We start from the raw sequence: 15,883 nt of genomic DNA, 5'->3' as shown, positions 1-15,883 counted from the left end.
ATATCTCGGACTTGACCACTACGAGATACTCACGCAGAACCGATTTTTGAACCCAAAATGGCACCGCCAGTCTGGCTACTGGCAGGTCATGGCTGAACTGTTGTGCAGGTCAGATCCATCATCCCACGACTAACCTGGATTGGTGGACGCGTCCTGACCATGGGTCCTGCACCACATTACACAATCGAACGAACAGTCAATCAGCGGCCACCACTTTCCAGAAGACCCAATGGGCCCTGTCTGACAAGTGTCACGTCGCCCGAGGCTGATGTGTGTTGATGTGTGACACACGAACGCCGCCTTGTTGTTTACTGACTAGTCTGATTGACAGCGGATTGAGATTCTTACGTGTCAAATCAGTCTGGCACAGAGAGATGCGCCTGGTGTCTGAAGTGCCGATGAAAACAACGACCAGGAGCTTCACCACCAAGTGCCGAACCAGCGTTTGAGGCTAGATCCAGAGACCAAAACACGCGACGCGGGATCTGACTTTGGGCGTATCGTATCGCCATCAGGCCAATCTGCGTGCCGTCAACCGCTCGTCATCCCAAGCCTCGGCGTGTATCGTGGCGTCGCGATGAACCCCTGCTGACAACAACCTGGCCAGTGGGAACGACGGCGCCAGGAACCTCTCTGGAGTCTGTACACCCAGATGGACCCGCTCCCTCTCCGCAGCCAGTGAGCGCCAGTGGCATGCAAGATATGTCAAGCGAGGCTTTTTATCGTCCCCGCCCGTCTCCATCGGCTCTACGCGACCGCGCGAGAAAAACAAAGACGCAACGTGCCGGAGGGATTGCAAAACTTGATTTCTTTATGCTGTTATTGGCAACGCGGCGTCCGCGAACGGGCTTATGGGGGATGCTGCTAGCAAAATCCCAAAGCGAGTACTCCAAAGGTAGTAGAAAGTATGGCATCCAGTTCTATGTTCCAGTGCTCCTATCAAGCTCCTCTTCACCAGCCTGCTCATCCGATTGACCGGGCTCTTTACGTACATCCGACATGGGTCTTCCAGGTTCACCTCCCAGTTCATCGAACTGCTAACGCACCCTCGCTACTGCAAGACGCCCGCTCTCTTTTTCAGCTCTGAGGGGGCAGGTTTTCGTCTGGCCTATATCATATACCTCACCGCAGTCTCCGGCGTATGTTGACATACACGGATCCTGTCACTCTAGCTGCACCCAGGCGGCGGGGCACAGGCACACCGTTGGCCCGAGAAGAGTCGATCCTCTCCATCTGGCTTGCAGGTTGTTGATGATGCGATCCCGTTTGAGTGCGCTCAGCCCAACAGAAGCCATACCAAATTCAAGCGACCGGGATGATCCCAGTCGTCGCGAGAAGTGGCTGACTGATCTCTAGACATTCACTTCGGCGTTCGTTCCAGGGTGCTTCGCTGCTAGGCGAGGCGCTTTCTCTTTTCTTTGGCGAGGAGCAATCTGGCAGCATTTATAGACAAGACAGTACGTACTACGTAGTACGATCGCTCTGTGCCCATTCCTGAGCGCGTTTTTTTCGGCATCGGATAGGTCTGGAGAGCCGATATCAGAACACACTCCACAGCCGCCTGCAGCCCAGCCCAGGGAGCCTTTTCCATCAAATCGCCTCTAGCTTCAATCATGATCAGCATCAACACTACATTATTTCGAATGTTACCCGGAAATCGCTGGGCACACAGTAACGAGAGGGCAAGCAGGCTCAAAACAGGCCTGGGGAGGAAACACTCCTCTCTTCTGGCCGCCAAATCCTTGCTCGCGTATGAGACCGTTGGTATAAGTAACGGGTACGGGCCTGCTTGAGAGGTTACAAAGTGTAGCACGACATCTGGTTGAGTGGACGTTGAGGCACCCAGCCTGGAAATAATGGTGACATTGTAGTCACAATATCTGTACCTGGCCGTGGAATGATTTGTGAAGCGGTAGGCGGCAGTGTAGTCACAGATCCTCAGTCCACTTCAACGTCTTCTTTTGGACGCTGAGGTCGACGGCAAGGGACGATGCCAATCTGGACGCCTCCGCCTCCACCTCATTCATTTACGGATATTCCTGTTCTGTGCTGGCTTGACGGCCGGCCGGGGATCCCTAGAGATATGTCACTCTGGACATGATACCCTGCGAGCTAATAAGACTTTGACAGGACGACCAAACATCTACCCGCCGGTATGGCTTCGATTAGCTGCTCAATGAAGGCTGCCAGGAGGAGGCAGCTAGTAGTGTCACAAGGATATTCTCATGCTTATGTATTCGGTGGCTGCTGGGATTAGATGCCGCGTATGGACAGTTCAGCACGGGAAGTGGAGGATGTCAAAATGATGGTCTTGATTTGAGGACGGAGCACTCTGTAGTAGTGACTCTTGCCGTGCAGAGCAATGCCAGTGCCTTGTCCAACAGCATCAATCACGAGAACAATAACAATTGATTCATACGAGATGCAGTGCTGCTATAGTCAAGAGTACGTACCTTATTGGTATCAGCAGCCGTAGTGGAAGTGTTGGGGTGTAGAGCCTGCCGTAGTACGCCTAGAGGGCTCCCTAGACTTGGATCCCCGCCTATGCTGCTGCTAATTTGCTGCCTAAGGCGGCTATGATCTGTACCTTTAGTTATTCGGTAGTGCCCTGTGGCTTGCCCTGCGGCCCAGGAACTGCGAGTTGCAAGAGGGTCGTGTTATAGGTATGTCAAGCTTAGGTATGCTATTAGGTACAGGTACCATGCCTAGTAGTAGCTAGTAGTAGTACTATGCAATGCACCTCCGCTGCCCTGCCTGCCCTACAGATACCCACCTGCGCACCCCATGTCCTGTCTGCGTGCCTACGTGCCTGAGTGCCTGAATGCCTGCGGTCACTCACCATTCACTCCTCACTAAACATTACTGCTACTCCTCCTACTAAACAACTTCCAGTGCCATTCGAGCAATCTCAGCTCTACCTCTTAACATTCAACTCTCTCCCCAGCCCTCCATTCTTCCCGATCACCGTCTCTTTTCTCGTCTCTTGTCCTGTCTTGTTAATTAGGGATCCTCCTCTCCGCCGTCCCCTCCACCTGCCCTTCCGAAGTCGAGCCTCACTGCATCGCGTCTCCTGCCCTGTTTCCCGCCGATCTAGCATCTAGCTGCCGCGTCTATTCGGAAGAAAACAACCACAACCCTTACATCAGCACGTCTTCTAGAACAGCCACACCGTTGACGACAAACATTCTGCTCCCGAAGAACCTTTTGGCCCTGATGGTGAACCCGCCATGAGGACGTCCCATCCCAACGCCATCCAGACATCCTGGGCTGCGGCGACTCGAGGGCATTTGGCGTATCAAGCATAATGGAACATAGTCAAGAACACGTTGCCACGGTACAGACCCCCCCTGGTACCACTTCATGGTTTGCTTGTTTGCACTGCTGACTGTCGTGTCTAGCTTTGTGCTGTGGGCACTGTCGCGATTGCAGCCGCAGGGTTGGCTTTAGGTACATCTGACGGAGACTCATACTTGATCAAGCCTGGCAAACGAAAGGCTCCTGGATCCAATGCTGCACCACGCGCCCCGATCTCTCCAGACTCTCAGCGTCCACGCAGTCCTCCAACATCTCATTCTGTGAGCACGCCCCCACCACAAGCTGAGAGGTCTGAGCGTCGATTGTCTTTGTCCATACTGCGAAGGAAAACAGTCCGTGGAACCGCCTCCTCCACAACCGAAAGTACTGGCACAGAGTCTCGGGAGAGTTCCGTGAGCCGGCATGGCATCTTAAGACCTTGGTCATCAGAAAAAGAGCCATCCGATCTAAAAGAGCAAAGACCCACATCATCATGGCTCAGAAGAATATCAAGCATCTCTCGTGGGGACTATAGCAGCCCGGCCTCCTCATCTTCCCGGCTAGATGACTCTCCAGGCACTTCACGACCTTCTTTGACTGAGGTAGACCAGCCCAACAAGCTGGTCAAACGGTCCAATTCCAGCCGTCTCCTCCACTCGGATCGTGAGCCCCCGTCGTTGTTAAGACGTCCAGCCACCAGCCATCAGAGATCCGCGACGCTATCTGGCCTGCCATACACGAGACCACTCACAACGGAATCCGCAATGTCCATGGAACCATCGCGTTACGTTTCCCAGTCGTCCCCCTGGAGGCCTTTCTTCGAGCCCGGTTATGCCAGGAAGCGGCACTCGTCAACAGGGTATCGCGAGTCGTTCGCCCGGACGATCTCAATGTCCCCGAACTGTCCTCCAACCCTACTGATGGGTGGTTCAGTTGAGCCTAGAGAGTCTCCAGATCTCGAGGAACGGCCACAGTTCTCCGAACCTCCAGTGGGTCAGACTAGTCGCAGGCATAAGATGCGTCGAACGTTGGGGTCTGTCCGTAGAGGAGTTCCTCCACGAAACTTCACTGATCCAATAGTCCGAGTTAACAAGGATGAAGCTTACGGCAGCATCGTACCCTCGACCGCCTTCTCCAATTTGTCGCCATTGTCGAACGTATCTGCTTTTGAAGTGGACGGTGCTCCTACCTTCAACTCCAGTCCTCTCATTTACACTGGCCCTCAACATCGCTTCACTGTGCCCAAACGAGTATCTGTTGCCCCTTCGGATCCAGCGACAACAAGTTCCGACAATGACCCCAGAGTGTTCACCGACGACGACTCTATGGACTTCCAGAGTGACACTGCATATGATTCATTAGCTACGCGAGCCACGGCGAGCAGTCATTCTGGGTTCCGGCCGCCCAAAATAGAGACCATTTTCGACGAAGTGTCTGTGGTCCAGCAACATGCCGAGGCATCAGTTATAGAAGACCTGATGCAACGCACCACGCTGGATGATTTTGGCACAACCCGGGGGGAAGGAAAGGAATCGTCCACAGATATTGGCAAGGGCATCAGCACAGTTGCAGACAATGTCCGTGCAAGAGACGTGAGTCCGAACCAGGCGTCCACACCGGCCAAAAGCCCCATGTTGGAGGGGGAGGATTTTATTTCAACACCAGTACCGAGAAAAGGGCCTTGTAACGGCCCCATTCTAGGGTCCTCGCCTCCATCCATGCGTCCGACCGCACGCAGCCACTATGAAGAGCCCGAACTACCTCGACTAATGGACCTGGACAATGACGAAGACATAGACTGGTCTCCAAAGGATGGCCACGATCATGCGGTGTTAGCAGAGCGCTCTCTAGTCGTCCCGGCGCCGCAACTTCGTTTCGAGCAAGACGGCGAGGACGATTTTGAGGAACAAGCTTCCACCAAGAGATCTTCGATCTTCGATTGGTCGGAACAAATCCACTTTGGGAGTGATCAGTCGAACGGAGTGAGCCCTCGACCGAAGACAGTTCATGGCAAACAAAACACCAATGCCAGTCGCAGTCGACCGTCGGGACGTAAAAGCAACGCCACGATGCACCTTCGCAGTCAGAGCGTACCGGTCAATCGAGAAAGTCTGACGGAAGGCGAGTTGGCATCATCGGCATCGAAATTTGGGACGTGGGCGCTCGGCACCAAGCCGGTGAGTGAGGAATGGAGTGATGACTTCGAGTTTGATGACGCGGATGAGGTGCAGAGTATGGGCAATGTCGTCAACAACGCAAGGGCGATGAAACATGAATCGGTTCGGAGTGTCAAGGTGCCGCAATCCATCATCGACCGGCAGCAGAGCGTCCACATCCAATTCGGCCAAGTCAAGGAGTTTATGCTTCTGGTTGAAGAGCTTAAGCGACTCCGAGCAAGAGGTGTCGGTCTCGGCTTAATTGAAAGCAACTCGAGACAGCTCTGGGAAGATGCAGAAAGCATTATTGATCTGGCGACGCTTAATGATGATGATGAGACCGGACCCCGACCGTCCTCGCCAGTGTCGTCTGATATTTTCGGCGAGGAAACACCTCCATCCAAACGAGGGGAAGAGGAAGACGCTGGCAAGGGTGGCGAAGGAGTGAGAGCAGTTAATCGACGCTCGATCTCCAGCCCAGGCACGCCTCCATCCGGACGACCCCGAGGGGAGAGTTTGCAGACCAAAACATTCCTGCAGACCATACAACAGAGTCGGAATGGAATAGAATCCTCACCAGTGGAGTGGTACACACATCCTCGGGAGAAATTGCCATTCGACACACAAGACCTACGAAATCTCGTCGTGAGAGCAGGGGTCATCACGCGAGCATTGAAGGAGATAATCCGCAAAGCCGAGGGTGTTTCGCTCAGCCCCGAACCGCCTGTAAACGCTTTACAAGACCCGGTCTTTCGGCAAATATTCGATCCCCCGGGTTCATCCCCGAGTCCAGGAGTGAGAAAGCCTGGACTGCCGAAGAGCAGAAGCGCTAATAGCTACCTTGACGGGGCAGACCCCAACAATGATCACGACCTTCCGCAGCCATTGAGTTTGACCAAGGTGGTGGAGGCGGTTTGAAGATGGATTGAGGGTCCTTCGTTTCTTTCTCTCCGGCATGTACAGTACGACGGAACGGCATTATGAATCACGGCCTCACTTACTCGGGGCGCTCACTGCATGGAACGGTGCCTCCTGGGTTCAGCATTTTCAGGATTGCTTTGCAGCTTGGGGGCACATTGGAAAAGACCAAAAGGAAAGAGCGAGCCAAAAAGCCTTGTAACACTGGAAATGCACGATACGGGGCCGGCTTTAATCTTGAATGTTTCACGATTTCTCTTGGGAGGAAGGATATGACGGGATGGAAGGCAGCGTGCTTTACCACCAAGTCAAGCCATGGGAGGTTTCTGTCATTATTTCTTTTCGGTACACACAAGAGCCCAAGACATAAGCAAACAAACACACAGACAGTCAGTCAGCCACAAGGCGAATATTCTTGTCCAAAAGGCGCAAGCAACCAATGCAACCATTAGCATCAGACTGTTCTTTATGCTCCAGTGACTGGGAGACGGCGACGCTCGCTACTAGTATCCTTATAACAAAGCTGATACTCTGTGATAGATGGATAGCTTAGAGGCCTATGGCAGTCAATCGGTATAGCGCACTGCAGTTGAAGTTGATAGGTATGCAGAGTAGTATGTAGATGCTTATATTCGTGACAGGTGTCTCCCCATTGGTCCAACTGCCGGAGCTTGCCCGAAACGGCTTGGCGCGATTCAACCTCGACTTCAAGTTCATCGACCTCCAACAACATCTCATGGTCTCGTCGTCTCGTCGTCTCATCATCCGCCCGCCGCGATCAGAGAGCTCCGGCACCCTTTCGCAACCACCACCGCCGCCACTCCCCGCCAGCCTGCCTCTCGCACAACCGACACCGCTCGAGGCATACTTGTGTGAAGCTCCTGGAGACCGCTTCGACCCGAACTTCCGCCCTCCTCATTTGGGGTCTGCTGCGAGCCAGAGTACCTACCTACCTACCTCTCCTCTCCTCTCCTCTCCTCTTTTCTGTCTTGTCGAATCGAGCCGTCGAATCAGCCACACTAGCACCCTGGTAGCACTGCACTGCACGTTCGAGAAGGACAGATCAGACCGCAGACTGCAGACCGAAACCAGCACAACTACAACTACAAGCACAAGAGCCGGCATAGCTACCTACCAAGCAATCATGTTCCACCGACTCCCTCGCGTAGCGGTGCTCTCGCGGCTCTCGCAACCGCTTGTCCAGTCCTCCTCCTTTTCCGCCGCGACTCGCGCGCCCCTTTCAATTATTCGATCACGCACCCCTCTCCGTCTGGCGAGTACGCATTCAGCAACTCACGGCGCTGCGAAGCATGACGACCACGGCCATGGCGGACATGATGACCACTTCGATCCTCCTGGTGGTTGGCTCTGGGGTGAGCGGCCGGGAGACAAATATGAGAAGGAAGGATGGGAGCCGTTTGCGTATTTCTTTGTGGCGGCCTGGGTGGTTGCCGTGGCTGCTTATACCATGAAAGAAGATACTACGTACGTATTGCCCTTTTCTTGCTTTGTCGTCCTGCAGCTTGTTCCCCTTGTTGTGTTCCTTACGGTCGCTCTCTACATTTTCCTGTCACGGAAGCTCGGTTGTCTCTCGTCATTCCCATTTAGCTGCGACAAAGGAGTTGCTGTATCTGTGTGTGCGTAAGCTTTGGAGAATGAAGAGCGATATATATCCAGACCGTTGTGCTTCAACAGCCCCAATCTCGAACGACGCAGCTCTGTTCGTACATTTTACTAACATGACATAATATCCAGGATACAAACGTGGGCATTGGAAGAAGCCAGACGACGACTCGAGAAAGAAGGGTTCTTCGAAGAATCGAAATAGGAAAATAGATTTTTTTTCTACTTTCCCAAGTCCGCGGTAGACAAAAGGAAAGGTGGTCACCTAGGTCTCTTGTCATGAAGATGGAAGAACCGCCTCTCCCCAGAACAGGTTCATCTATGAAATTCTTTAAATTGCGTATTGGCTCCTTTTCCTATTTCTCTTCTCTCTCTCTCTCTCTCTCTCTCTCTCTCTCTCTCTCTCTCTCTCTCTCTCTCTCTCTCTCTGTCTCCAGCTTGCTTTGCTTGCTTTGCTCGGGATACTTCGTCTCTCTCGCAGTTCGTCTTGAAACATCGGCATCGTGAGTGATTGTGGTGTGGTGTGGGCACTCGACTCAACCTCTAGAAAAGACATCGGAACTCTTGGGAAGTTGTTTGACCCGACAAGAAATGGGAAAAGACAAGACATGCAGTGACATTCAACCAAGCGGGCCATCTGAATTGGGGCCTCCACTGCACTGCACTGCACTGCACTAGCTGTTGAACCATCCGGGAAGATCTGCTACGCATGGCAGGCCAGAAAATGAGGAACCAGGGGGAAAGGTCAACGTGAAGAGGAGTGGGAACTCGAAACTCGAAACTCGTCCTTGAGACTTGAGACTTGAGATCTTGTCTTTTGACCTTTTCTTTTTCAGCTCCGTGGTCTTACGAATGTCTCGGGTTCTGCTGGAGAGAGATGTCTATCATATCATATTATACTGGTACGATGTGGGAGGCTCTGAGTCGCATACCTTATGTTGACAGACACTTACTTAACTAGGCACCTACGTATCCTACCTAACTACCTACCCCGTGTACTGAAGTTTTGAAGGGCTAGGGAGGCATCCCTACTACAATCTGGCGGTACCACTTACTAGTATTTTGTACTTATATGATGGCTTGCCCGCTCACCCGTTACTACGTAGTACGTACTTCCGGAGATACTCTTTGCCCACCTACCATTTGATAAGTAAATAAATACGTACCAGTAAGTAAGTAAATAAATAAACCCCATCATCTTGCAACGGCTGGGCCTACAGAATACACACTGCGATGGCTGCTACATACCACCATGGCGATGAAGAGAAGATAATTGGAGGCTGCACATTGGAGGTTGAGATTGAGATTGAGACTGAGACCACAAGTTGAGAGAGGACTGCATAGAGCCAAAACAATAACAATAGATGATGATTATACCTATATATATAATATGAGGTACTATAGAGGGTGGAATGTATGCGCGCGGCCTCTGAATGGCAGCAAGGTTTACACGAATAACGATGACGATTGGATCTCACTCGCGGCAGAGGAAGATAGGAGAGGATGTCGATATCGGCGTTCGAGATTCAGAAGGAAAAGAAGACATGATTCTGCACTGTATTTCATAATCCCAGTCTCTCTCTCATTGCTTCTGGTCGCGATCCCCAAGGTTGGGCTGATGGCCTTTATCATATAATCATGTTCATGATGAACCATCTCTCTCTCTCTCTCTCTCTCCCTGCTCGATCGGCTAATGCACAAAAATGTCGACTCCCACCTCGTTATTCCAGCCATGCTGTAATTCCATCTCAATCCATGCTGCACCAACATCAATTTCAAGCACACCACTCTCACCTGGAGCACCCTCCGTGTTCAACTTCACCACATGTTCGGGCACTGGTTTGCCCTGGATCAACACCATCAAATCCTCCACCTTGCGCGCGCTCGACTGGACGTCGGAAAGCCAGATACCAAGTACTCCAAGGGCTTTTAATTGGACGTGTATCTTCAGGCGAGACCCCGATTGTGCATGTGTCCCAAATTTCGATCCTGACTCTGACTCCGAATCTGACTCCAACTCGGCAGCATTGAAGGTTGCCTGGATTATGGCACATGCGCCGCTGAATTTCCCCAGAAGACCGAGGACGGCGAGCTCAAGAGCTGTGCCCAGGACCGGCAAAGAGAAGCTGTGCACAGGCACGGCGGTCCACACATCGTAGCCACGGATCGGCAGAGTGCATTGAAGTAGGCTGTCTGGTCGGATAGGGTCTGAAGGATGGATCGGTGAAGTTATACGTTTGGAGATGTGTGAACGGACAATCCACTTCTTTTTCGAGATGCCGGCGTCATTGGAGGTGGAAGTTGGGGCATTGACGCCTGGGAATTTGGTAATGGGGAGGATGAAGCTGGTGTCAGATTCGGCGATATTGAACACGCCCAGCAGGCCGGCTCCCACATCTGACTTGCCGTCGTAAGCGCCGACCTTGAGAACGCCTTTTTCCTCATATTTGTCGTAGACACCCATGGTCTTGCCCACACAACTAGGACGAAGGATGACCGTCTGTCCCCTCGGATTCATGGCCGTCATTTGGTGTATTAAATCCACGTCGTGCTCACCAGGAGTGTCGGTGATGTAAATAGGTCCACCCGACAAGCAGCGTGCTGCGGCATGGAATCCGCTATATGGATGGCTGGTTTGAAACATATCCCAGTCTGGCAGCACATTGAGATGCTGAACAAACAAGGCGTTATGGGCGTTCACGAAAACGTGCCAGGCATGAGAGCTGGGGACGTCAGGGAAGAAGTCGTCACTGTTTCGTAGCATTATCTGAGGGGTCGTCGTGGGAAGGAAGCTGTGGTAGAGGATTTGCGGGATCATTGACATGCAGGATATCGCTTTACCCGCAAGGTGGCGTAGATGGGCTTGGGTCCATGCCGATTGGTAGGTATTCGTGAAGGACCGGCGGTCCGATGTGTCTGCGAGGAGGTCGAGCGCGAATTGGACATCTGTCTTCACCGATGTCACGCCGGCATTCGATAGGAAACGGTAGAAATCGTCATAGAGCTTGTTAATGTCATCCGGGTGGACAACTAGTTTGCGGCCGGCCATGGGGGTCCCCTCCCGGAAGTTTACTTCAACTGTCTTGTGAGTCTTCGCAATCTCCCCGTCCGGAGATATGCCACCCCAGTATCCCATCAGCGCGTGCCAAACAGCAACGTCGTGGATTGCAGGGTGAGTGTCCCGGATTTTCGAAACAGCTGCCTTCAACCCCTCGGGAAAGCCAACGGGATTGGCCTCAAAGGCCTTCCAACCACGTTGAAATTGGTTTGTTTCGCCCTGAGTGCCGTCAAGAGATTGCCAGTTGTCGTCAATGATGAGTGTTGAAATGTAAATCTTATTCCTAGCCAGTGAGTCTAGACCATCCATGATCTTCTCGGCATTGAGGTCTTGACCCAGAGAGTTCCACGTGCAGTACGCAAGGCTGTCATACCAGGATTCCAACCATTGAGGCTCTGGTAGAGCATCCTCGTCTGCATTCTTCGAATGGTTGACCAAGACCGTGTCTGAATCGACCGAGTCGGCTCGGATACTCTTTGGCAATTGTTCGAGCTGTTCAGTTACCTGTTGGAAGGCCGCTGATTGTCGGACCAGCTTCCGAGCCTCATACATAACAGCTGCGTTCGCAACCTCGAACTTCCATGCAGACGCTGCCAGGACCTTGAACCTTTGGTCTTTACCGGAGTCATTTCGAGCCTGGACCACAATATCACCGTTTGGAGTTGACCGAAACTGTGTAAGGACGTCATCCACGCCGTTGACAGCCAGTAGCACAACGTGTAGACCGTCGGATCTTAAGAACGAAAGTAGAATGGCCGGCTCGGATAAATGCAGTTGGGTTTCGCCGTGGCGAGGTGCCAACCAAGGTTCCCATATCCTCACAAGACCGAACCATCTGCAGGTTTGAGTGACACGGCCAAGAGTGAGGGACTCAAGTTGCGCGTTTCCTTCTTCCGGGGTCGGGATAGGATGAGCAGATTCGATGGTGTAAAGGCGGGCTTCCGGCGCGTCACTTGGGGTTTTCCTGATTGTCCATCCGTCTAAGATCTCAACAGGGTACGCGCCGAGGAAGTTCGGGTCAATAGGGGGCTGTAACACCAATGCGCCATCTCTGATGCCAAAGTTGTGATACACCCACATCCATTCGGAATTGGAGTCTATGCGATAACGGACGGTGAAAGGTACTCTTCGGCCCTTGTAAGTCTTATCTGGAGAGACATACGGGCTAGACAGATCCCCAGAGAATGTATAACGATATGTGGAAGTTTGTGTATCGTCGTAGAGAATTTCCGGGGTGTGGTCCACGAGTTGCAGGTCGAGCGCCTGCCATGGAGATTTGGTTCCCGAATAGCTGCCATAGTCATACCATATCGAAACCTCCCAAGGCCTCTCAGGTAAAGATTTCGATGACTCGAGAATAACTGTAAAGTTGAACTGTGATGGGTTAGCGAGGACGTGCTGGAGATGGGGGCACGTTGTCCAAACGTCATTTTGGGGCGGACGCATGTGGCATGGAGAATCTGCGGTCTAGAAACCCGCCGCATTGCTTCACCTATCGATCAAATACCATGATCTGTACTTACTTTGTCTCGTGTGGGCGACACCACGGTGACCTGGCCAAGAGGAGGATAAGTGGCTAGCTTCGCAAACAGAGCCATCTGTGCAGGTCGAAAGAACTTTATCTGCGACGGCTTTAACGGAGGGCCGTAGGAGTGACCATCAGGCGTGGAATGAACGGTGAACGACATGCGTAGAGAAGATGCATAACAGTGGTCGCCGTGGGTGCTTGGGGGTGGCGTAGCGACTCTTTCTCCGGTGTCCAAATTGGCGGAACAGGATGCCGGTATGACAGAAGAAGGTGAGATGGATAGAGACGGGCTGGATAGAACTCGAGGTTTCGATGGCGGAGCCAATGATGGTCCGACGGCTGTAGACGATGGTATATGGGCGAGATGGGATGTTAGTAGACGGCGCCACAGAGTTTGATGGACACTTGGAGTCCGTATCTCGAGCTTTTGGTTGGGTGGTTGGGCCTTCTCAATCGGTAGACATCGCGCAAGGGGCCGTCGCTCTGGAGAAGCCCAAGGAGCCGATCGACGGCATCCAACCCATCATGACCTATGTTCCCGCTGCGGGCACCTGGCGGGTGTGGATAGGGAGGACTCCGGCTCAGGCTCTCGGTGGCTGGAGGAGAATCAAATATGGGACGGCTTGATGGAGGATTCGGGGGCCCGGTGGCCCAGTCAGACACTAGGTACGTAGGTAGTTGATGCTGGGGACTCGGAGGAAGATGGTGGCTTGTGCTGGTCGTTCCGAACTCCGGATTTTATCAGTCAGACGTTTCAAGAAGCCCAGACCACTATGTGATGAGAAACACTAGGAGGCCTATTGGAGCTGAATAGATGTGTTACTGGTTGTGACAAGGAGCAAGAGAGGAAATCATGAGAGTACGAATTTCGCCAGACCGCAGGCAGCAGGCAGCAGGCCGCAGGCACACAGTAGAGTCACGTGCCCGTCACTACTCTGTATAGCGTAGTAGGGATCAGACGGATCAGACCATGAAATGAGACCGTGGTATTTTATTTTATCACATCCACCCACTGGCATGCCTCATGGCCAGCAGAACCCTCATCATGCCTGTATCTGCCGAACTGGGTCCTTTGAGACCCAAGTCCACCAGTGGTAGCGGTACTCTGCACACGGGATCTTGGAAAGCTGCCGGCTTCACCCAACCGACGCATGCTAAAATTGACGATCGCCTACCCCAGTTGGTATTCATACTCCATACACGTCCTTCAATTCGTCGTCTTCTGAGTAGGACTCGTTGCCCAACTCCACGCCACTGTCCACAAATGTGGTCGTCTCCGGTTCGGCCCCAGCATTTTGGCTCCCTTCTCGGGGCAATTGATACGCCAAATATTCCACCGGCGCCCTTTCCTTCTTCTCCATGACCTCTTTCATGTAGCCTTGCACAATTGGAAGAGGTTTGGCAGCCCGAGCAATCGTCTCGATGGTGCGGTGATTCACCGCTTTGATGGTCATCGTCACTGGCTGGTAATATTCCTGCTCCGCCTTCCATTTCATAGGCATGGTGTTATCATCTTCTCCGGTAGACCCCACCCCTTGGCGTGATAGAATATCGGAGCCCTTGCGTTCCACGAGAAACGAACAGACCATCTCGAGGCCTCCATAGCGGATTTCAAGGACGGCGTGTTCCGGAAAAAGCCATCGGTCTTGACATGGGGATTGGTTGCTTGATGGTGTACTTGTCAACTCCAAAACAATATGCTTGATGATGGGTTCCGGTCGTGGTGGTGGTGGTTGAGGAGGAGGAGGATAGCCCATAAACCCGCCCAGTGGTGTACCTGGCCCATGAGGGGGTCGCATTGTTTGCGGAGAAAACGTGTGCATTACTCCAGGCAAGGTTCCTGGTGCTGACGGAGGAGGCGGCTGTCGTGGCGGAGCTTGTGCGGGATTGCTTATCGACGGAGGTGCTGTAGCCGGCGCAGGAGGTGGATGCGGCAGCTGCAGGGGAACCGTTGGGGTGGGTTCAGGTTTCGCTTCTTTTGACACATCCGTGGGCGTAGGTCCTGGAGGTTTCGTCGGCGGAGCATTCTGCAGTCGTTCTTGACTCTTGGCAACACGCTCCGCTTCCTGTCTTCGCACCACCTCGTTGAACTCGTCAATATGAGCCTGAAACTCTTTCAGCTGCTCCGCAGACGCTTTCGAAGTGGCCACTATCTTCATCAGCTCTTTCAGCTGAGGGTCTGATGCGGCACGCGCCGCTAGCATTTGGATGACTGGATCGGTCGTACTCCCTCTCCCTCCTGGGGGCTGGCTCGGCTTCTGGTTCGGAACCGGCGTCTGAGCAGGTTCTGGCGGGGTCGGTGCGGAAGATCTGGGTTGAGACGCGGCCAGCGGCGCAGATGTTGATTGGCGAACTGAGGTTATTACCGGCTGAGGAATCTCCTCTTGTTTAATGGGAGCAGGAGAAATGCCAGCCTGGGCAGGTTGCGGCTGCGGCGGTATGGCCTGAGGGGCAATATGCTGAGGTGGCGTGTTCGATTGGGGCGGCGTAGGCTGGGGAAGCGGGCCCATGTGAGACGCAGTTAATTGTGAATGTGAGTTCGGTTGAGACAAGTGATCTGGCGCCTTCGCCTTCGCCTTCGCCTGGGCTGCTGGTGCTGGATGCTGAGGCGCAGACGGAGCAGGTGTATGTGATCCCGGACGAGGAAACGGACTTGGAGAATGATACATGCCGTAGGGAGATGGTGATGGTATCATGTTCTTCGTCGTGTGCTGATTGGCATGGCGATGATGAGGTTGAGGTGTTGACGGGTCACGAACGGTGTAGAAAACGGCATCAAAGATATGAGGCTCGATAGTAACGGTGGCATTGCCTAGTTTGTGCATCGACTTGACGTCTGGATTGTTTGCAGGAGCTTCAACGACACCCTTCCTCTTGACCGGTTTGACCCAGTATTTTTTGAATACACCATCGACCAACCATTGCATGCGAGATCGATACAGCGACACCGAAAGTACAGCGCTCTCCGCGATGGACTGATATTCATTTAAAGACAAGTCGGTCGGTTGTTTGTGCTTGAGAGTGGGCAGTGGCTTATTGGCAACGAGTCGGGTAGGTAACGTTTCTTCGACGGCCGGAGTAGATGGGGAGGAGATGGAAGCAGGAGTTGAAACCCTGACCAGGCTGGCGCGTTTAGTATATTTGCGCTTCTGACGAGGCTCGACAGACTGGGTCGGCGTGGACTGTTTTGGAGCGCTTGGATTGGAAACCGGGGTCTGTCCAGGGGACGATGGTTTCCGCTTGGCCGCACCATCTCGACGATCGCGAGCTGGTAGCTTCCGCTTTTGTGGCGTCGCGTCGACCATA

The 15,883-nt window shown here is 53.1% G+C and overlaps 4 protein-coding genes across 4 annotated transcripts; 2 read left to right on the top strand and 2 right to left on the bottom strand.

Annotated features, from left to right (window-relative positions):
• Nucleotides 1–4,184: 4,184 nt before the first annotated feature.
• Nucleotides 4,185–6,368, top strand: A1O1_01301 (uncharacterized protein; the record flags this gene model as incomplete). Its single annotated transcript, XM_007722214.1, has 1 exon — nucleotides 4,185–6,368. One exon carries the CDS (start codon nucleotides 4,185–4,187, stop codon nucleotides 6,366–6,368), a length of 2,184 nt encoding a protein of 727 aa, XP_007720404.1.
• Nucleotides 6,369–6,990: 622 nt separating this feature from the next.
• A1O1_01300 (uncharacterized protein) lies at nucleotides 6,991–8,196 on the top strand (the record flags this gene model as incomplete). Its single annotated transcript, XM_007722213.1, has 2 exons — nucleotides 6,991–7,853; nucleotides 8,124–8,196. 2 exons carry the CDS (start codon nucleotides 6,991–6,993, stop codon nucleotides 8,194–8,196), a joined length of 936 nt encoding a protein of 311 aa, XP_007720403.1.
• A 1,485-nt stretch (nucleotides 8,197–9,681) lies between these two features.
• A1O1_01299 (uncharacterized protein) lies at nucleotides 9,682–12,737 on the bottom strand (the record flags this gene model as incomplete). The annotated part of the gene is made up of 2 exons (XM_007722212.1): nucleotides 9,682–12,423; nucleotides 12,573–12,737. 2 exons carry the CDS (start codon nucleotides 12,735–12,737, stop codon nucleotides 9,682–9,684), a joined length of 2,907 nt encoding a protein of 968 aa, XP_007720402.1.
• Nucleotides 12,738–13,764: 1,027 nt separating this feature from the next.
• On the bottom strand, nucleotides 13,765–15,882 carry A1O1_01298 (uncharacterized protein; the record flags this gene model as incomplete). Its single annotated transcript, XM_007722211.1, has 1 exon — nucleotides 13,765–15,882. One exon carries the CDS (start codon nucleotides 15,880–15,882, stop codon nucleotides 13,765–13,767), a length of 2,118 nt encoding a protein of 705 aa, XP_007720401.1.
• Nucleotide 15,883: the final 1 nt, after the last annotated feature.

This window comes from Capronia coronata (assembly GCF_000585585.1).
Source record: "Capronia coronata CBS 617.96 chromosome Unknown acBCG-supercont1.1, whole genome shotgun sequence".
In the NCBI taxonomy this organism is placed as follows: Eukaryota; Fungi; Ascomycota; class Eurotiomycetes; order Chaetothyriales; family Herpotrichiellaceae; genus Capronia; species Capronia coronata.
Note: the sequence above shows the minus strand (reverse complement) of the source record. Positions and strands in the feature narration are given on the sequence as shown.